The sequence below is a fragment of the Emydura macquarii genome, unplaced genomic scaffold (assembly GCF_026122565.2).
Source record: "Emydura macquarii macquarii isolate MOO-44397 ecotype Brisbane River unplaced genomic scaffold, CSIRO-AGI_Emac_v2 contig_2938, whole genome shotgun sequence".
NCBI lineage: Eukaryota > Metazoa > Chordata > Testudines > Chelidae > Emydura > Emydura macquarii.
In genome coordinates, this window is record NW_027133075.1 from 392,261 (window position 1) to 414,128 (window position 21,868).

The window sequence follows — 21,868 nt, forward strand, 5'->3', positions numbered from 1 at the left end:
TGCTGCATATCAATGTTTCAGAGCTCAGAGCAGTGCAGTCTATCCAGAACCACCTGGAGGGCAAAGGCGTGTCAGTTTTTACAGACATCATAACAACGTTGTTCTAAATGAACAGACAGTGTGGAGCACACTCCTCTCCCTCGTGCAGGTATTTCTACCCCTGTGAGAATTCTGTGTGAGCCCCTCAATCCATCTTGATATTTCTTGTCTTCCGGGGACCCAGAATGGGCTAGTGGATCATCTCAGCAGATCTCTCTTTAAACCAGGTGTGGTTCATTCACCCAGACACCGTGAATAAAATCTTCCAAAGGTGGGAGTTCCCCATGCAGGTTTTTTCTCAACAAGGTACAACAGGAAGTGAATGCAGTTCTGCTCCTGCCTGAACCACAGCCCAGGATTGGTTTCAGGAGTATTCCTTCTACATTGAAAGGAACATCTTTGCTATGTGTTCTGCCCACTCCACTCATACACAGAGTTCTGCTGAAGGTCAGGAGGGAAGAAAATTTCCATGATCCTGATAGGCCGAGATTTGCCTCGTCAACATTGGTTCACCATCCATCTGGATCTTTTGGTGGAGACTCCAATTAGCCACCCTCAGGTCCCAGCTCTGATTACCCAGGACCAAGGTCACCTACATCACCTGAATCTGAAGTCGATCCATCTCAGGGTCTGGAAGCTCATGATTCCCCACAGCCATATTTTATGGACAGCGCTTCCCCATGGCAGGATATTGCACCCGGAGGGGTTTAAGACTAAGCTGGGGCAATCTGTGCTGCCCTCTGTCAGAGAGGCTAGTGGATGGGCGGGACTGTTACTCAGTGTGGAAATCCTATGTTTGAAACAAGTATGCGCAAGAGCCTTTTCATGTGCACATCTCAGTCTCAGGGATTCAGCCCTGGGCTCAGAAGCCGGGAGTAGCAGCAGATGCTCAGATTCTATGACAATTGAGCAGCAGCATAGAAATTATGATAAATAAATGAGCACGTCTAACCCTTGGCTCTTCTTTTCTCTCTGGGATTTTAGCAGTGAAGGACAACTCTATCAAGTCTGCAAGACTCAGTTAGCCCTGACAAACTGAGCCTCCCCTATCAGTGTATTTTCTCTTTACTCTCTGGAGAGATTCTTACGCTGAAATTCTCCTGAGTTTATTTTCCGCCCTTCCACCTGCTCACGGAGCGCAGGGAATTGTCCCGGACTCCTGGCCAACATCAGAATCCTCAGGGACTGTATAGGGAAATCATAAAGGTCCCTGTCCAGAATTGCAAGTGTCAGACGTGAGATTCATATACTCATTCTCAGGTCACAGTAAGGAGATTTCCTTTCCCTGCTGCGTGGGATTTCGGTGAGTCACCTGTTTCTGCAATAATGTTAGTGCTAAGGGCTCGGGAAAGGTTCAAGTCAAGAACAATCTGGGATACTCATGCATGTAGACTTGAGCTGTTTAGTATTGAGAGAAACACCAAGGGATTTAAAATTGGAACTAAATATTTATTGTAAATTGCTTAGACAAACAGTTGTTTTTAAGATAATTACCTTGTCTCTTATACTGTCCTTCTATCTGTCTCAGTATCTTCCTTTTTTTCTCTTGTTTGCTCAAATTTTCGAATTCAGCAACTTTACTTCCAGATTAACATGTGAAGTTCGAGCCTCTGCAGTGACTATCTGTGATACCAGAGATTTCACACAGGGTTTTACAGGTTTTACAGACTGGCCAGATTCTGGTCTCACATTCTGCCTTCACTCCAGATCAATCCATATTGACACTGGCATCACTGAGAGCAAAATCAGGGCCCCTGTGTTTTGAAATCTCCATCTTTCATGCCGGGTCTCAGGGTGCCACATAAACTGGGATCTTCCTTCAGATTCTTTCAGCACCGTAACAGAATAGCTCTCGCTGCTGCAGGACCTGAAGCCAGGATCTTCACAGCAGGGAGCCTAAAGTTCAACGCTAAGGGTGAAATCTTGGTCCCGTTGAGATCAATGTCAAAACACCCATCAGGGCCAGGATTTCACCGCAAACCCACATTTAGGGACTTAAATAAAAGGCCTGATTTTCACCGTCCATGACTCTCCATTGACTCCAACTGGAGTCGTCGTTGAGGCTTTAAGGATGGGTGAGCTCAACCGGACAAGGGAAGAACTGACAGGAGAGTAGTTGAAATCTTAAACTCACAACTTAGAGGTTCAAAACAATTAGGCTGACAATATTTTTCAGGTGGGGGGGTCTGCTCTCTCTGTTCCCCTGCATCTGGTTCTGTAGAGGATGAGAAGCCCAAAATACAGTAAAAATAAGAGCAAGATTTCGACTTAGAGGGAACCAGGCTGTGTTGGAAATCTGGCTGGGGAAGATCCAAATACCACACAGGGTGTGAGTGTGGGGTGGGACATGAAGTATCCAGATTACAGATGCACGGAGTCCTGAAACAGGGTGAAATAGGAAATGGACATCCTGCCTAATTCACACACCAAAGAGGTGTAACGAGACCTCCTACAATCTCGCAGAGCAGGGGGGTGTCTCTAATGTGGACACACTATAGTAGATTGTCTCTGACACCTTCCTCCATCCAGCCCATCCCTCCTCTTGTGACCAATCCCACAACATCGTCCTGGCAACTTCAGCTATTGCCAACATGGAAAAGCAACATCAGGAAGTTGTTTCTGGGTTCTTAACTGGCGGGAATATGCTAAAGTTTTGTGTTGTTTTGAGGAGGAGTTACTCACGCTGGCTACTTTTAGTCCCCACATCCTCTCTCCCCTCCCCTCGGGTCTGTGTCTCTCTGCACTTCCCTGCACACGCTGAGCTGCTGCTGGGGTTCCCTTCACCCCCGGACATGCTGTGCAGGCAGCTCCTCCTCCATCCCCCTGTCTCCCCGGTGCAGCCAGACCCAGAGTATAACCCAGACTGTGTAGATATTTGTACGAGCTGTCAGTGTGGTGTGTCCGTCACCTGGCTTTGTTCCTGGGTAAGTAGAATCACTGTGTGGCAGGGCTGGGGATTGTGCATGTTGGGACAAGTCTGTACATAGACAGGCAGGTGGCACTGGGGTTGTGGGGCAGGGAGTGGGGGGTACATGGACAGGCGGGCAGCACTGCTGAAATTGAATTTTTCTTTCTGCTTGTTGGTCCCAGGCCAGTGCTGGGAGTTTCCTGGTCCCGAGTGTGTCTGGGCAGGTCTCTGGGCATCTTTCCCTTGAGAAGCGATAGACATTTTTGTCCTGGGGATAAATTCATAAGTCGAATAAAAAAGCCTTCAGTACAGCTCAGGGACCAGTTTCGAGGCAAAACACCTCCAACTGACTCTTGTATGTGCTGCACAGACGTGTTCACATATACACAGTACAAAAGGCACCACTGTGATCATCTAGTCTGACCTCCTGCATATCACAGGCCAGAGACCTACTCCCAAAGGATTCCTAGAGCAGAGTTTACAGAGAAACATCCAATATTGGTTTAGAAATTCTCAGTGATGGAGAATCTGCCACAATGATGGTAAATTGCTCCAGTGGTTAATTACTCTCCATGTTTAAAAAGTGCACACCTTATTTATACTCCGTATTTGTCTATCTTCAACTCCCAGCCATTGGATGGTGTTAGCCTTTTTATGCTAGCCTGAAAAACCCATTATTCAATATTTGTTCCCTATCTGGGTAGTTGTAGACTGTTATCAAGTCACCCCTTAACTATCTCTGTGAATCAACATGTACCTTTAATTGTGGACACCAGAACTGGACACATTTTCCTGCAGCAGTTGCACCAGTGCCAAAGAAAGAGGTGAAATAACTTCTCTGCCTCTAATTGAGATTCTCCTGTTTATCATGACAGGGTCACACAACCTCTTTTGGCCACAGAGTCACACAGGGAGCTCATGTTTAACTAATTACCCCTTTATGCCCACCACATCTTGTTCAGAGTCACTACTTCCCACGATAGAGTCCCCCATATTTTTTGCTTCTACCCAGTTTACCAACCAATCCAGATCACTGCTCACCACCCTTTCTAGATAGTTTGTAACAAAGAAATATTGACTGTGACATTTGTTCTCAAGTGCATGACCCTCCTCCCTCTGCTTCTCTCCCGTCATAGGCACCCTAAATATTACTGAGCCTGATCGGCGTTTCGACCATTTCATGGGGGCTTTCAACCTCACCCCCTCCGATCCATCGACATTCATCCTAAACGGCATCCCGGGACTGGAAGATGCCCACATCTGGATTTCCATCCCTTTCTCTATGCTCTACATCATCGGCCTTTTGGGAAATTTCACAATTCTGTTTGTTGTCGGCAAAGAGTCGACCCTGCACAAGCCCATGTTTCTGCTGCTCTCCATGCTGGCGCTCACAGACATTAGCCTGTCTACCTGTGTCATGCCGAAGGCACTGTGCATATTTTGGTTCTGTTTCAAAGGCATCACTGTGGATGGATGCCTCACCCAGATGTTCTTCCTTCATGCGGTTCCTGGTATGCACTCAGCTGTCCTCATGATAATGGCCTTTGATTGCTACGTCGCCATATGTGAGCCGCTGAGATACGGCACCATCCTCAACAACGCACGAATCGCTAAGCTAGGGCTAGTGGGTTTGACACGAGCTGTTTTTGTGGTTCTGCCAGAGCCCCTGCTACTGAGGAAGCTGACATTCTGCGCCAACCGTGTTATCCCCCACACATACTGCAAGCACATGGCAGTTGTGAAGATGTCTTGTGGGGACACCAGAGTCAACAGGACCTATGGCCTGATGACAGTATTAGTCTAGCATTGGGCTAGACCTGACACTCATTGGCCTGTCCTACAGGATGATCATTAGGGCCGTCCTCAGTATCAGTTCCAAGAAAGCCCACCGGAAAGCCCTCAACACCTGCACAGCCCACATCAGTGTGATGTTGTTATCTTATACTCCCTACCTCTTCTCCACCCTGACACACAGGTTTGGTCAGGGCATCGCTGCCCATGTTCACATCCTTTTGGCGAACCTCTATCTTTTTGTGCCCCCCATGCTCAACCCTATCATTTATGGGGTCAAAACCAAAGAGCTTCGTGACAAAGTGGGAAAATACACCTGCAGAATGTGATTGCCTGGGGCCACTGACTTTAAATCTGCATGACAGGAGGGGGAAAGGATGTCTTCTCATTAATCACGGGTGCTTTGTCCCAGTTTGGCTGAGCTCAGCCTTGTGGCAGTTCCGTCTGAGAAACTAATGTCTTATCACTCCATCACCAAGCACTGCTCTCTCTGTTGCTGAGGGTCCCCAAATCGGTCTCTTATTTCTTAACTTGGAATAACTTGGAGTTTCCCCCTCTGTTTGTCCTCCCTGAAGACATGAAATCTGCCCTCACTTATCAGTTCATTTTGGGACACACATTGCACAGATATTAAAATAAACAAAAAGTCTATTTAATAGAAAAACCACAGGTGCAAAGATGAAGGATGGAAGAATCCCATGCACAGCTACAGACTGGGGACCGAGTGGCTCAGCAGCAGTCCGGCAGAAAAGGACCTGGGGGTAACAGTGGGTAAGAAGCTGGATATGAGTCAGCAGTGTGCCCTGGTTGTCAAGAAGGCTAATAGCATGTTGGGCTGCCTTAGTAGGAGCATTGCCAACAGATGGAGGGAATTGATTATTCCCTGCTATTTGGCTCTGGAGAGGCTACATTTGGAGTATTGTGTCCTGGTTTGGGCATACCAATACAGGAAGAATGTGGACAAATTGGAGAGAGTCCAGTGGAAGGGAACAAAAATGACGAGGGGACTGGAGAACATGACTTATGAGCAGAGGCTGAGGGAATTGGGCTTGTTTAGTCTGCAGAAGAGAAGAATGAGGTGGGATTTGATAGCAGCCTTTAACTACCTGAAAGGGGGTTCCAGGGAGGATGGGGCTAGGCTGTTCTCAGTGGTGGCAGATGACAGAACAAGGATCAGCGGTCTCAAGTTGCAGTGGGGGAGGTCTAGGTTGGACATTAGGAAAAAGTTTTTCCCTAGGAGGGTGGTGAAGCACTGGAATGGGTTACCTAGGGAGGTGGGGGAATCTCCATCCTTAGAGGTATTTAAGGCCCAGTTTGACCAAGTCCTGGCTGGGATGATTTAGTGGGAGCTGGTCCTGCTCTGAGCAGGGGGTTGGACTAGACACCTCTGAGGTCCCTTCCAGCCCTAATGCTCTATGAGTCCCTCGTGTGCAGTCTAGCTGAGTGTGACATGGCTGAGGTGAGGGGGTGTTTGCATATGTCAGTGTGGATGTCGAGGTGATGTTACGATATCCAGAAGTGCACATACATGGTTTAACTCCCTGTTTTCCTGTGCTTATAAAAATATGATCCCCTAAAGTCTGCAGGGTTCTTTAGCGAGTCAGAACTCCATGCACATCTGAGATGAAAAACTAAAGCAAGCTCTGGCCCGTGGTGTGATAGATTTATCTGCAACGTGCAGCCTTCTCCGCGCAAGTTATCAGCACAATGGGATGCTGCTGGCCTCTTCTCTGAAAGGGGCCCCTCGAGCTGGCTAGTGGTTCCCAAGTAAAAGGAGGGGTCCCTGCGGGAGCTTGCTCATGAGGAGTTTAATTTAGACACAGTAACACAACTGAGATGAAGCAGGCCAGGTCTCAGCTGGCTGCAATCGCTGCAGATCTGCTTAGCTCAATGGAGCTAGCTGAGCGTCCAGGTTAATGTCTTTTAACGCAGTCCCCAAATGGCCTCTGGGAAGAGCCAGCTCCTGAGGTCTTCTCTGGGCACCCCCTCCTGCCCTCCGTTACCCGGGATTAAATCCAGAGAGAGGCGGCAGACACCTGTGGGATCCGGCTGGATTAGCTGTGGAATTCCACCTGAAATTCTCCCTCTCCCCTTCTTCAGGCAAAACACCCCTTGAGCTGGCCCTAAACATATGTGGAGCCACTAAAAATCACCATTGACTTCACTGACCTCTGCTCAGAGGCCGGCACTGGGCCTTTGTCTCCACCAGAGGGGCCGGGCAGGCTCAGTGCAGTGTTCATATTGCACAAAACGTAGCACAGGGACACCTGCACCAAGGGGCAGGTCCCTGCCAGCGGCGCCCTACGTGAGCTGCGCCCCCAGGCAGCCGATGGGGGCTGGGTCCCCGGGCAGTCACTCGAACACACACGGGGCCGCAGCCGTCCTGGGTGCAAATCAGTGCAGCTCTGCCAGTTTACACCCCTGGAGGCTCCAGGCCATTTGGCTAAGGTGTTCAAAGGTGGGGGCCTGAAGTCAGGCAGTGAAGCCTGTATTTGGGCAGCTGAATGCCTGTCTGCCTTTTCAGAGCTGCTGAGCTCAGGGTTAGCACCTTCACAACGCAAAAAACCCACCTCCCCCCCCCAAGGCAAGCTTATCGCAAGCCTAACCCCCACCACCAGACAACTCGACAACCCCCCTTTGTCTGGCGAGAGAGCACACCTCGCTACGACTGACACCATAGGGGATGGAGCCACCCCCAAGAGGTGGACATTGCAACCACGCCGGTCAGTACAGGGGGAAGAAGGAAGGGAGGTGAAGGACACGGCCCCGTGCTCTGGGCTGGGTTTGGCTCAGTGAGTTCATGGACTCTGTTTGCACTGTTCCCAAACCAGTGCTGTGTTACCTCTCTTGTGCTATTAAAGGGTTTCTTTCTACACTCAGACTCTGTGCTGGCGACAGGGGACGTGTTGCCCTTTGGGGAGCCCAGAGGACAGGGTGTAATTTCCCAGGTGACTGGCTGGGGGCTGGAGCCGGTTTGGTGTTGTGTCATTGACAGGGACCCCTAGACATAGAACCCGGCCCTGTGCCGACTCGGTCTGGCAGAAGGGTTACACAAGGAGCGGGGCCAGACGCCACAAAGGCTCCGCAGCGCACAGTGTCAGAGCCGTGCTGTCGTCGCGGTGCAGTCGCTGCTTTCCCTTCTCCTCTGTGCAGGCCAGCCTCTTCCTGCCCAGCCTGCCCAGCCCAGCTCCGGCTCACAGAGGATAGCGGAGCACAGACTGCACTGGCTCCAGATAAGGAGCCCCCGGGGAATGCCAGGCAAGCCCCCCCCGGCCGGCTCCTTAGCCACGGGAGGAGGCTGCAGACCTGTTTCCTTCGCTCTGACTTCCAGCTCCTGCGCGGGTCTCTCCCTGCCCGTCACTGGGTTTACTGCCCACGGCTTCCTGGCCCCGCAGCCTTTGTACAGCTGGTGTATGCAGGGGCCGAGTGGCCCTCCCTCCTGCTCCACCACTGAAAGGGGGTGCGTTAGTGGCAGGGCTTTGTGTTCGCACGAGTGCAAGGAAGCACTGAGCAGAATGTCGCTGTACGTGATAAGCAGACCCGGTGCTGAGCATGGTGGGAAATGGCTTTGGGCTACAGCCCACGCGTGTGTGAAGCGCTGGGCTAATGAGACGTGGTGCGTCGATTGTGTGAAGAGCTGGCAGCAGAACTGGGCCCAGCCTGAGCTCAGGAAAAATTCACCCTGAACTGAACAGAGCCCAGCCAGGGTGGTGGGTGATGTTCCCTCCTCGTCCGGGGGAGCAGGAGAGAGAAATCGTCTGCTGAGATGGCACCTGCCCTGGGAAAGGACGACCCTCAGGCAGGGAATGACGATCTCTCTCACCGTTAAAAGGTGGAATTAACGTTCCTCTTGGAGTCGTTTGTCTGGTGAAAGCAGGGACGTGGCTCCTCTGTCACAGAAGGTTTTCCCAGGAGCTAGCAGCTGAAATTCACTAAGCTGAGTCACTACAGAAAGTGGGGAACCGTGACTGGCAAGCAGCAGAGCGGTGCCGGCAGTGGTGGCACCTGCAGATGGCAGGAGGCAGCAGCAGAGGAGGCCTGGTCGAGCCCGTGTCCGGCAGGAGCCTGCAGAGCGGGACTGGCTGAACCCGACCGAGCGGTGGACACTGCAGCTGCGCCGGTCAGGGCAGGGGCAGCCAGGCGGGCCAGGCGCAGGACACGCCCTGTGCTCTGGGGTGGGCTTGGCTCGCTGAGTCATGAACTCTGTTTGCCCGGGTTCCAAGCCAGGCTGTGTTACTGCCCTCCTTTTATTAAAGGGTTACTTTCTGCGCTCAGACTCTGTGCTGGTGAGAGGGGAAGTGTTGTCTTTGGGGCGCCCAGGGGACAGGGTGTGATTTCCGGGTGACTGGCCGGGGGCTGGAGCCGGTTTGGCGTTGCATCATTGACAGGGACCCCTCGATATAGCACCGGCCCTGCCTGCTGCCGGCTCTGCCTGGCTGAAGGGTTACACTCGTTTACTGATTAAAGGCGGGTTGGGTTTTTTTTAAACGAGTTAATGCAACGCCTCGTCCTTGGGTAGCTGCAGGCAGTCGGGTCCACTGGCTCATCTTGAATAAAAAGTCATGCAGAATTGTGCTGGTGGCTGTGTAAAACCCGGCCCGTGCCTAGCCGCTCAGTGCTGCGCAGTGGCAGGGTCACGCTCTCGGCTGGTTTATGCCAGGGCAACGACCACGCCAGGCCTGGCCGAGGTGAAGTGACACGTGGCCCAGGCTGTGCTCAGTGGAGGTTCTCAGCGGGTCAGGGAACAAAGGATCAGACTCCGTCTGCTCTGCCTGGCTGCCTGGCTGTCCGGTGTGTCGTCCTTACAGGAGCTCTCTGTTATGCAGAGCACTGCGCCCTGCAGGAGATGAAAGCTCTGTGACCACCACGCCTTTCCCCTTGAATGAAGGGATTCCTAGCCTGGCTGTAACTCAGCTCCGGGAAGGAAATTAAAGGTAGCATCAAGAACGCAGCAAAAGGGGCTGTGACCCTGCGCTCCTCACTCAGTGCACGAGTACAGCTCGCCAGCGCTCAGCCCAGGAGGCTGGGCTCTGTGCCGGCCTTCCCCGGGAGCAGCGGCTGCCCTGTGCAGACTGTGGGTACTCAGCATCTCTTCCTTAACTGTGGGATCCAGGCCAGGGCTTCGGCCGACCCTGTAATCGTCCCCTGCGCAGCGCAATCTGCGTAGCCAGGCCGGCAGCTGGAGAGAACCCAGGGCCTGGCTGTGACCAGCAGCCTCAGGAAACGCTGGCCCAGGAAAGTGTTCGCTAGCCCATTTCACGCAGGCCCAGAGGGCTCATGACGCAGCCCACACAGCATCTCCCTCCAGAGCCGGGTTAAGGCCCGCCCAGATTCAGATCATGGCATTTTCTGCTTTTATTTTCTTACTAATTTAGTCTCTCTCTCTTCTGACATGGTGTTGGGGTGTTCGACTCCTGCGTTCTCCATTATCCTTGCTGGCCATGGCCCAGGGTTCAGAGTCATAGAATCCTAGAAGATTAGGGTTGGAAGGGACCTCAGGAGGTTGTCTAGCCCTGCCCCACTGCAACTTGAGACCGTTGCTCCTTGTTCTGTCACCTGCTACCCCTGAGAACAGCCTAGCTCCATCCTCCCTGGAACACCCTTTCAGGTAGTTAAAGGCTGTTATCAAATCCCCCCTCATTCTTCTTTTCTGCAGACTAAACAAGTCTAGTTCCTTCAGCCTCTCCTCATAAGTCTTGTGCTCCAGCCCCCTCATCATTTTTGTTGCCCTCCGCTGGATTCTCTCCAACTTCTCCACATCCTTTTTGTAGTGGGGGGCCCAAAACTGGACACAATATTCTAAATGCGGCCTCACCAATGCCGAATCGAGGGGAATAATCACTTCCCGTGACCTGCTGGCAGTGCCCCTCCTAATGCAGCCCAATATGCTCTTAGCCTTCTTGGCAACCAGGGCACACTGCTGACTCATATCCAGCTTCTTATCCACTGTTACCCCCAGGTCCTTTTCTGCAGAACTGCTGCCTAGCTCGTTGGTCCCCAGTGTGTAGCTGTGCATGGGATTCTTCCTTCCTAAGTGCAGGACTCTGCACTTGTTCTTGTTGAATCTCATCAGATTTCTTTTGGCCCAATCCTCCAGTTTGTCTAGGTCACTCTGTATCCTATCCCTACCTTGCAGGGTATCTACCACTCCCCCCAGCTTAGTGTCATCCGCAAACTTGCTGAGGGTGCAATCTACCCCGTCTTCCAGATCATTAATGAAGAGGTTGAATAAAACTGGCCTGGGGCACGCCGTTTATTACGGGATGCCTACTAGACATCAGGCCGTTGATCACTACCTGGTCAGGCATGATCTGATTTATTCCCTCTCTAGCCCAAGTGCAATTACATTTCCCGTAGCCGGGGGTCCCCTCTCTGTGTGACCCGTCCTCAACCTGCAGTCCTTGCACAGGCAGGGCTCCCATCACCTGCCTCACAGCCTGGCGCATCTCCAGGGAGCAGATCCCTCCCGGGCCCTGGGGTTGCCATGGGCTGAGCTGTCAGCTGCGGGGTGGGCGCTGTCAAGCCGTAATTGGTTTGTTTTCTGGACATCTCAGAGATGTCTTGCCCGGCATAAGGCTGCTCTCAGTGTGTGGTGCCCAGCTCTGGATTTATGGCACTCCTCGGTCCAGCAATGTCAAGAGCTGCTGGTTTTCAGAGCTGTGTGGCCTCGGGCTAGCACGCTGGGTTGGCACTGGGGAGATATGGGTTCTTATCCCCCGCTCTGCCACCAGATTGCTGGGAGACTTTGGGCACGTCACTGCCCCGCCTCTGCCTCAGTTTCCCCCTTTGTGACATGCGCATGAGGACACCAACCTCCTTTGCAAAGCACTCTGGGACCTATGGAGGCACAGTGCTGTGTAAAGGCGAGCTCTTCTCATCGCTGGGCCTGACAGGCTGAAATTCGCCCCCTGACCACTGACACCTGGAGAGGTTTAAATGGTGCCTAGGTCTGGGCTGGTTCTCAGCACAGGGGTGAATCGCACCCTCCGGGCTGTCCAGGCAGTGGGTTGCACTAGTGTGAGTGAGAGAGAATTTAGTTACCCATTGTCTGTGTCATCGTAAACATTGGAAATTGCCTCGAATGGGAGACAAGGGCTGGGGATCTCGCCGGATAATGCCGGACAGTCACCTTTCCCCAGGGCCACCCCGCCTGTCTGGCCGTGCGTGATTGTATTCTTTGCATCACAATAAGGCCTAGAGACGCCAGTCCAGATCAGGGCCCCTTGTGCTGGGTAGTCGACACACACACAACAAAGAGACAGTCCCTGCCCCTAGGAACTTACATTGTAAGTACATTTTATGCATAATTTTATACTTTCAGGAGGAAAACCTCTTTGTGTGACAGGCTCTGTCCTTCTAGGGAGAAGAAAAGAAGTTATCTAGGATGGACTGGAGCCAGCGGAGCTGGTGGTGTCATCTGGGCTCCCCTCTAGCCCAATCTGGTCCAAACATCTCTCAGGATTGAGACGAAGATAGCCTGGGGTCCTAGGAGATGGTGGGGGTGGCAGCCGTGATGGGGAAACTCACTCCCGGGGCTAATTTCCCCCCAAATGTCTCTTTCTTTGACGACCTACTAAGGCAGCGACGGGCGGAACAGCCCCTGCCCTCATTAGTCACCACCAATTTGGCCTCATTCCCAACACAATTTGGGGGCATTTAATTTCCAGTGCCCCGTGTGTCTTGTTCACCAGGCAGGATCTTTGCACAGTCCTGGAGTTCGATCAGGAAGCACTAACTCAACCCTTCCGTCTCCCTGGCGTACCTTTTCCCACCCACATTTGTTACGACAGGTCACTGGACCCCCTGTTTTACCGTGGAGCTCACAAGTGGGGTAAGGGTGTAGGCCCAGTGCGTCTATCAACCCCCACCTGTGCCGTGGGACACCCAGGATCCGGTCCCCCAGATCGAATGACTGCTTTGTTATTTATACACAGGGGAACAACTTCCATGGGCAGGAGGCTGAGCGAGCCCCTCTCAGACTGTCCCGTAGCCCCGTGGCTGGGGTGCGCCTCTGGAGCGGTGGGAGACCCCGGAGCAAATCCTTTCTGCCTCTCAGCCCACAGGGGAACCTGAACCTACTTCCCCACATCTCCCGTCGGTGCTCCAGCCACTAGCCTGACAGTTATAGGCTAGGGCCTGGCAGCATCTCGGCCCAGATTTTGAACGGGCCCCAGTCTGGTCGGTGGCCGCTGAGCGCACCTACGGGATGGGGCCCCGCGGGTGAGCGAGGCAGAGCACCGATCTTCCCCTGGTTCGGGGAGAGCCCTGGGGCTTCGGCGGGAGATGTAGGCATCTAGCCGCCTGGAGGGGGGCAGCAACGCCGTGTCCAGAAAGAGAAACAGAGGCTGCGAGGGAACTTTCACAGCATCAGTTTAGGCACTGAGGGAGTTTAGGAGCCTACAGGGGTCGGTGGCAGCTGAGCGGGTGTTTGTGGATCAATTGGGGCCTAAAAAGGCAACTGAGGGGCCTAAATCTGGGATTTGGGTGCGTAGGAGCCTCTGGGGAGCTGGGCCTAAAACTCACTCTCCGGTGCGCGGGAAGGCTGAGTGTGAGGAGGTGACACGAATGGCGCAGGAAAGGTCGTCTCGGCTTTGTTTGGGTTTTCTTTCTCCCTTTCTTCTTCTGCTTCCTTCTCTGTCTGAGCTGCAGTATTTTTGGACTGAATTCCTTTCTCGCTCTCTTTTGGGAACGAAAGGAGCATTCGCGATTCCTGACGCCTGGGAGTCACTTTGGTTGCCTGAACCACTAGCTGGGCAGAAAAGACAGGGGCTAATTGTCCTGCTTTAACCCTCAACAAGCCTCACCTGGCTTCTGAAAGGAGCAGTCAGTGCCAGCCAGGAGCAGATAAAACCAGCCCTTCCGGCGCTGGGAGAGGGGCACTGCAAATGCTAGAAGCTGCTGGCTGCCGGTCATCGGCAAAATAAATATAACGTGTCAAACAGACGTGATTCCTTCTTCTAGGCGATAACAAATCTGGTGGCTAACGGTAACTGGGGAGATGTCAAAGACTTAGACCGTTACAAGGTGTTTGACAAAGTACCACATGATATTCAGATTAATAATCTAGTGCTAGACAGAATTACTGATCTCTGAGCCATTAGCGACAGCCCTGTGTGTTTGCAGAAAGTGTCCATGTCTCTCCTGCATCAGATCTCCTTCTCCAGATCTGCCTGTCTGCTAGCTAGCCATCCATTCCAGGCATTGAGAGGGCGTCAGACCCTATGGAGATCTAACCATTATCCCTACTTCTCTGACTAATTGACGATCATATTTAAATATACACAAGTACACCGAGCAGCCAATTCCTCTCTGACTCCGCAGAGAGCCTGGAGTTCTCCTCTCCCTGTGGGAAGGACCCTTAATTGCTGTTTACTCCTACAGGTGGATAAAGAACACAGATGCGCAGAGATGGAGAGACATTGGCTGGTGTCTCCTGTCTGCAGCCTAGGAACCCCACTGGGATTGCCCAGAGCTATATTAAAAACCCGTTTCCATCCTGCTTGGAGCACTTGCCCTGTGTCGGCTCTCGGCATGGGATGATGTTGCAGATGCTGCTGTGAGAGAGGTGTGGGATACGGCTACCTGACAGGGGGATTCCCAGGGAAGACACTTCCAGCTCACAATTCACAGGTATCTATCGCATGCTCAGAGTGCTGCTCGACAGACCCCGGGTAATGTGGGCAGGATGGGGCAGACAACAAATCTCTGGTCCTTTGCGCTCTGCACAGCCAGTAAACATCCCTCGCCCTTTCCACAGGTGATGAGTATACTCCAGTATCACTGGCCACAATGCCCCGCTTCGCTATTAAATCGCTATGGCTTGATAAATCCCTGGCTGGGATGGTTTAGCTGAGGTTACTCCCGCTTTGAGAAGGGGATTGGACTGGACACCTCCTGAGGTCCTTTCCAACTCTACTATTCTATGACTCTGTGATACTGGAATACTGCGTCCAGTTCTAGTGTCCACGTTTTAAAAAGGATGTTGAAAAATTGTAGAAGATGCAGAAAAGAGCCACAAAAACGATCCAAGGTCTGGAGAAAAAACCTTACAGAATGAGACTGACAGAGCCTAATCTATTTATCTTATCAAAAAGAGAATCTACAGGAGACTTGATTGTGAAAGTACTTTCATGCGGAGAATACTCTGGGGAATAACAGGCTCTTTAATCAAGCGGAGGAAGGCAGAGCAAGACCCTTTGCGTGGAAGCTGAAGACAGAAACATTCCAGTAAAAATAAGGACCAAATGTTTAACACTGAGGGTGATTCAAGGTTAGAACAAAGTGTGCAGGGATGTGGTGAATTCTCTGACTCATCATGTCTTCACACCAGACAGGATGCTTCTCTGGAAGATATTCTGAGGGCTGGCTACACTTAATACGTTACAGCGGCTCCACTGTTTCACTTCAGTGTAGACACTGCCTATGCCAACTGGAGGAGTTCTCCCATCAGCGCAGGTAATCCATCTCTCTGAGAGGTGGTAGATAGGTGAATGGAAGAATTTTTCTCTTGACCTTGTTCTGTCTACACTGGAGGTTAGCTTCGTAGAGCTACGTCTCTCAGGGGGGTAGATTTCTTTCTTCTGCAAAAAGGAAATGCAATTTTGTGTTGCATTAACAGAGGCATCGCATGCAAGTCACGGAAGTGATAGTCCTGCTCTAGTAGGCGCAGGTTAGACGTCACTTAGAATATTGTGTCCAATTTCACTCACCAATGTGTGGAAAGGATGTGGGGAAACTGCTAAAGATGCAGAGGAGAGCAGCAAAGATGCTCAGAGGGATGGAATAGAAGCTATCTGAGCAAAGGCTGAAGGAACTCGGTATGTTTAGTTTAGAACAGAGGAGATATGGGGGGACATGATCACCATCTTCAGATACTTGAAAGACTGCTGAATAAAAAGACAGAAAAATTGTTCTCTCTTGCAACTGCGGGCAGGACAAGAGGCAGTGGGTTCAAACTACAGCATAACAGAGTTAGATTAAATCTCAGGCAGAAATCCCTCAGTTTAAGAACATTCCCATTCCAGCGCTGCACCACCCTGATAGAGATAAACTTTCCTAATATCCAACCTAGACCTCACCCACTGCAACTTGAGACCGTTGCTCCTTGTTCTGTTATCTGCCACCACAGAGAACAGCCTAGCTCCATCCTCCCTGGAACACCCTTTCAGGTAGTTAAAGGCTGTTATCAAATCCCCCCTCATTCTTCTCTTCTGCAGACTAAACAAGCCTAGTTCCCTCAGCCTCTCCTCATAAGTCCTGTGCTCCAGCCCCCTCATCATTTTCGTTGCCCTACGCTGGATTCTCTCAAATTTGTCCACATCCTTTATGTTGTGGGAGGCCCAAAACTGGACACAATACTCCAAATGCGGCCTCACCAATGCCGAATCGAGGGGAATAATCACTTCCCGCGATCTGCTGGCAATGTTCCTCCTAATGCAGCCCAATATGCTATTAGCCTTCTTGGCAACCAGAACACACTGCTGACTCATATCCAGCTTTTTATCCACTGTTACCCCCAGGTCCTTTTCTGCAGAGCTGCTGCCTAGCTCGTCGGTCCCCAGTCTGTAGCTGTGCATGGGATTTCTCCTTCCTAAATGCAGGACTCTGCACTTGTCCTTGCTGAACCTCATCAGATTTCTTTTGGTCCAGTCCTCCAGTTTGTTTAGCTCTTTCTGTATCCTATCCCAACCTTCCAGGGTATCTACCACTCCCCCCAGCTTAGTGTGATATGACATGGAAGGTAGGGATAGGATACAGAGACTTGCAGAGGGTGCAATCTACCCCATCCTGCAAATCATTAATGAAGATGTTGAACAACACCACGGTCGTGTACAGAGATACAATTATTCCCCTCCTCCCACTCACTACTCCCATTCATACATCCAAGGATCACATTAGCCCTTTTTGTCACAGCGTCACACTAGGAGCTCAGGATGAGTTGGTTGTCCACTATGGTCCCTAAATCCTTTTCAGAGTCACTGGTTTCCATTATACAGTCCCTTATTCTGTAGCTCAGGCCTGCATTTGGCTGTATTAAAACATTTTGTTTCCGTGGTGAAACAGTCCACATCTGTCTGTCTGCCTGCCTTGTCCTCAGCACTTTAGCCACTCTGCCAACTTTGTGTCACCCACAAATTTTGCCTGCAATGATTTTATGTTCACTTCCAGATCCCTGATGAAAATGTGGAATTACACTGGGCCTAGAACTTATGCCCTGCAAAATCCCAGTAGAAAACCACCCCCAATCACTGACAATGGCCCATTTACCCTTGATTTCCGAGATCTGTTCATTAGCCCGTTTTAGTCCATTTAACATGTGCTCTATTGCTAGTGTATAGTGTTAATTTTTTCTGTCTGAATGTTTTGCTCTGCTAAATCAAATGCCTCACGGAAACCGAAGTCTGTTGCATCTGTTCAGTTTCCTTGATCCACCCAACTTGTACTCTCATTAACGGATGAAATCGGTTTTATCTGACAAGACCAGTTTTCCATAACCCCTGTTTGCTGGCATCAATTATATTCCTACCCTTTAATTCTATATCGATTTAATCCCGTATCGGTTTTTCCATTGTTTTGCCCAGGATTGGTATCAGGATAACCAACCTGTAGTCATCCCGCTCGCCCTTTTGGAATATTGGCAATCTATTGGCACTCTTCCAGACGTCTGGATGTCCCCAGTATTTCAAGATTTATTAAACATTTACGTAAGTGAGCTGGAAAATCTCCTAGGCTACCTCTTTTACTCACTGGAGGAAGTTTTCCAGGCCTGTTAATTTAAAAAAGGTCGTTCCCTAGTAAATGCTTTTAACATCCTCCTTGAGTGCTAAAGGGCTGGAAAGTATTTCATAACCTCCTGTGGTATGAGTACACCAAACTGCTTCTTTCCAAATACAGAACAAAGATATTGACTGACCACATCTACCTTTTCTGTCACATTCACGAGTTTTGTTTCTCTCTCTGAAAATTGTGAGGATTTTTTTTGTTCTTAATTTACTCAGTAATCTCCTGTTTGTTATCCTTAGCCCTGCCAAAGATGGATTTTTCCCTGACGTCTTTGACATCCTTTGTCCATTTTCATAAGGTCCCAGTTCTATTGCTTGCTATCTATTTATCTGTTTTCCCACTGGTTGTGTATTGCTTCAATTACTGCCTTCCTTTTGCCACTGAACTGGGTTTTTAGCCAGGTTCTCCACTTCCTTCACTGTGGAATCGTGGCTTTTGGGCTCTCTAATAAACCCTTCACAATTTTCATTCACGTTTTTCCTCCCAATCGATTTTGCTGATAATTTTCCAGCGTTTGGGAATTACCCTTTGGAAGCACTGAGTGTCTAGAGATGTTATTGGTTGGGAACTATTCTCTGTTTGTCCATTTGAACGTCATCCGCGCCATGCTTGGTTTTGTTCTCCTCTATCACATGCCTCCTTCTGAGACAGGTGAGGGGCCCTGCTGGGCGGGCTCTCCCGGGCTGGAGAAGTGCGAAGGGGGCAGGCTCAGGGTGTGGGGTGAGTGCTGAGAGCCAGGGGTAAGGGGACTATTCGCCCCTCACTGGCCGAGCCACAGCAAGCCGAGCTGAGCAGGGGCTGGGGCCGGGGCCAGGGCCGTCTGGGCCGGGTGCGTCAGTGAGCGGCTGGGCAGCGACGTGGGGCTGACCCTGGGCAGGACCCGGCGCAGGGAGACGCCCCCAGCCCAGAGGCCGCACAGGCCGGACTGAGGGGTCGTGACCCCGATGGGGGGGCTGACGCTGGGAGAAGGGCCCTGTCCCCTAGCGCCTAGGGCGTGTGGCTGCCCCAGAGCCCGTGTCCGACCCACGGCGTCCCTGACCCACAGCCAGGCCTGGGCAGGGCCTGCGACGTGTGACCCAGACTGTGAGCATCCCTCACACCCCACAGACGCCGTGTGTGGGCCCCGCGCCAGAGGCAGCGCTGGGTGTTTGCCTTCCCCCTTCCTCCTCTTTTCCACTTGTTTATTGGTGGCTGTTTAATAAATTGTATTTGCTTTGAGCCACACACAACGATCAGTGGGTCAGGGAAGTGCCCAGTGCAGAGCCCCCGGTCAGGTCAGGCCGGCCTGTGGGTAAAGGGCGTGGGGGCGAGAACTCAGACCCTGTCTCCAGCCAACTCCCCGGGGCCGTGTGTGAGCCAAGAAAGCTCCCCCAGTAGCTGGACCGTCCCCCACTGACACAGGTGTGTCTGGGAGGCTGGGCTGAAGGAAAGGCACCCGCAAGGTTTCACTCATGGTTAACTGCACAGAAGGGGCTGGGATATTCGTGGGGCTTGTCTGGAAACGAGGAGTCAGTGTGAATTTCCTTCCCCCGCCAGTGTCCATGGGACCCAGAGTGCTCCCAGCCAGACCCCGTGTGAACCTCCTGCCACCCCCTCCCAAAGGCAGGGCAGTGAGAAGTGCAGCTCTTCCCCAGGAAGGTGTGGGGCTCAGCCCTCCTTGGCTGGCAGTGCGGCACGGCAGCTCCCCTCTGGCTGCGAATCCTGCTCTGCTGCTCTGTGAACGGAGACATTCGACCAGCAGTGTCAGCAAGTTGCTTTAGGGTTTGCTGTTCTGCAGGGCGTTTATTGCTGGAAGAGATGCCGGCTTGACAGCCCTGGGGAAAGCTCAGGGGAGTCAATCTACAGCAGGTGAGATTCCCCCACGCCCTTCCAAGAGCCTGTAGCTCTGACCAAAAGAGGCTGCCTCTAAGGACGGGGAGGGCAGCTGAGCCACCCGGGACCACTCCACCCCCCTCCTCTCGGCTGGGACGGCCCCAAAGGGATATTTAGCCGCCAGCTCCCACAAGAGTCCAGGCTGAGCCATCCAAACCCGTTACACTCCTGCCTGATAACCCTCACATCATGTTCCCTTCCCTCCTCTGCTGCATTATTCACTCCTCCCGGTGGAAGGGAAGGTGCAATCAGTAATATTGGCTGGGCTCAGGTCTCTCGCTCAGCTGGGAGCAGGGGGCCGGGTCTCCAGCTGGTTTACACGGGTAAAACGCTAATGGCTCTCTGTCACTTCCAGCCCCGGACAGGACCTGGGAAGCAGGCGTGCCGTGGATCAGACCAGACCCAGCCGGCCCCACCATGGCAGCTTCCAACAGGACCACGCCCCACCCCTCCACCTTCATCCTCCTGGGCATCCCGGGGCTGGAGGCGGCGCATGGCTGGATCTCCATCCCCTTCTGCTCCGCCTATATTCTGTCCCTTCTCGGGAACTGCCTCCTCCTGGCCGTTATCAAGACCGAGCCGAGCCTCCACGAGCCCATGTATCTTTTCCTTTCCATGCTGGCGCTTGCCCACCTGGTTGTCTCCAGCTCCACCCTGCCCAAAATCCTCTCCATATTCTGGTTCAAGGACGGGACCATTCGTGTGGATGCTTGCCTGGCCCAGATGTATCTCCTTCACTCCCTGACGTGCATGGAATCCGGGTTCATGCTGGCCATGGCCTTCGATCGCTACGTCGCGATCTGTAACCCCCTGAGACACTCGGCCATCCTGACCCATAGGGCTGTCGCCATGATAGGGCTGGGGATGGTTTTGAGGGGGGCCGTGTTACTGGCTCCACACCCGTTCCTGCTGAAACAGCTGCCGTACTGCGAGACCAACGTCATTTCTCACACCTATTGTGAGTTCATGGCCGTGGTGAAACTGGCCTGTGCAGACACGACGGTCACAAGATCCTATAGTTTGGCCGTAGCATTTCTCACTGCAGGGATAGATTTTATCCTCATTGTCCTGTCCTACATCCTGATCCTCCGGACTGTCTGCATGCTCCCCTCCAAAGAGGCGCTTGTCCCGGCACTCAGCACCTGTGGCTCCCACCTCTGTGTCATGCTCGTGTCTTACACACTAGCGTTTTTCTCCTTTCTCACTCATCGGTTTGGATCCAGCATGGCTCCCCATGTTCACATTATTGTTGCCAACATCTATCTGTTGGTTACACCCATGACGAATCCCATCATCTATGGGGTCAGAACCAAAAAGATCCGGGAGAGCGTCCTCAGGCTCTTCTCCATCAGGGGCCTTCCATCTCTGTCGTAGGGAGAAGCTGTGACCCGGTCGTGCCCAGGGCAGCCACCTGAAAATGTGAAGGTCACGACAGGCTGCAAACGGAGAGCAGATTCTCCCAGCACTAGTGGGTGGCACTGAAATCAGAATTCCCAACCAGTCACAAACTGCGCTTCTGAATCCCCACAGAAGCCAGTACACAAATGCACACAGTCCCCTTTACTGCATTTCAGCTCCTGGCTCCCAAATCAGCACTAGATCCAGTAAAGAGACCAGTTATTTAAACTCTCTGCTCTTTACTACAAAGGTTCCCTCTGACCCCAAGGGGTCAGCCACAGCACCAGATCAATATAAGTTTGGATCTTACCTAAAATACCACGCTGCCAGCCAATCCTTTGGTAACTAAAACTAAAGGTTTATTGTAAAAAGAAATGTTCCAGAGGGGTAGCCGTGTAGTCTGTATACAGCAGAGACAACGAGAGTTCTGTGGCACTTTAAAGACTAACAAATTTAATATTTGCAGACATAAGCTTTCAAGAGACTTAGCTCTCTTCTTCAGATGCAGTAATACAGAAAATAGGTAACACTGAGGCATCTTATAGGTATCCAGGTGCATTGAGAACAATAGGGGAGGTGGAGTCCGGTACTTAAAACCTAATGAGGACCATTGAGCAGGAGGTGAGAATGGGTGAGCAAAGTAATTTACCTTCGGTAGTGAGATAGCCATTCCAAGTCTCCGCTCAAACCCAGTTTGAATGTGTCAAGTCCTCAGACCATCTCCAACTCAGCAGTTTCTCCAGCTAAAATCTCTCCAGCACATCATTAAAGATCTACAACCTATCCTAGCAGATGATCCATTCTCGCTCAGGCAGTGGGTGACAGACCCATCCTGGCTTACAGACAGCCCCCCCAACCTGAAGCAAATACTCACCACCAACCATACACCCTACAAATAATCCTACCCAGGGACCTATCCCTGCAACAAACCCCGTTGTCAGCTCTGCCCACACATCATCTCTAATGACATCATCACTGGTCCTAACCACCTCAATCACACCATAAGGGGCTCGTTCACCTGCATATCCACTAATGTGATATATGCCATCATGTGCCAGCAATACCCCTCTGCCATGT

At 51.8% G+C, this 21,868-nt stretch overlaps 1 protein-coding gene and 1 pseudogene across 1 annotated transcript; both read left to right on the plus strand.

Annotated features, from left to right (window-relative positions):
- Window positions 1-4,127: 4,127 nt before the first annotated feature.
- Window positions 4,128-5,067, plus strand: LOC137167574 (olfactory receptor 52N4-like; annotated as a pseudogene).
- A 14,743-nt stretch (window positions 5,068-19,810) lies between these two features.
- Window positions 19,811-20,767, plus strand: LOC137167590 (olfactory receptor 52K2-like). Its single transcript, XM_067569799.1, has one exon. It carries the CDS (start codon window positions 19,811-19,813, stop codon window positions 20,765-20,767), a length of 957 nt encoding a protein of 318 aa, XP_067425900.1.
- The last annotated feature ends 1,101 nt before the right edge of the window (window positions 20,768-21,868 follow it).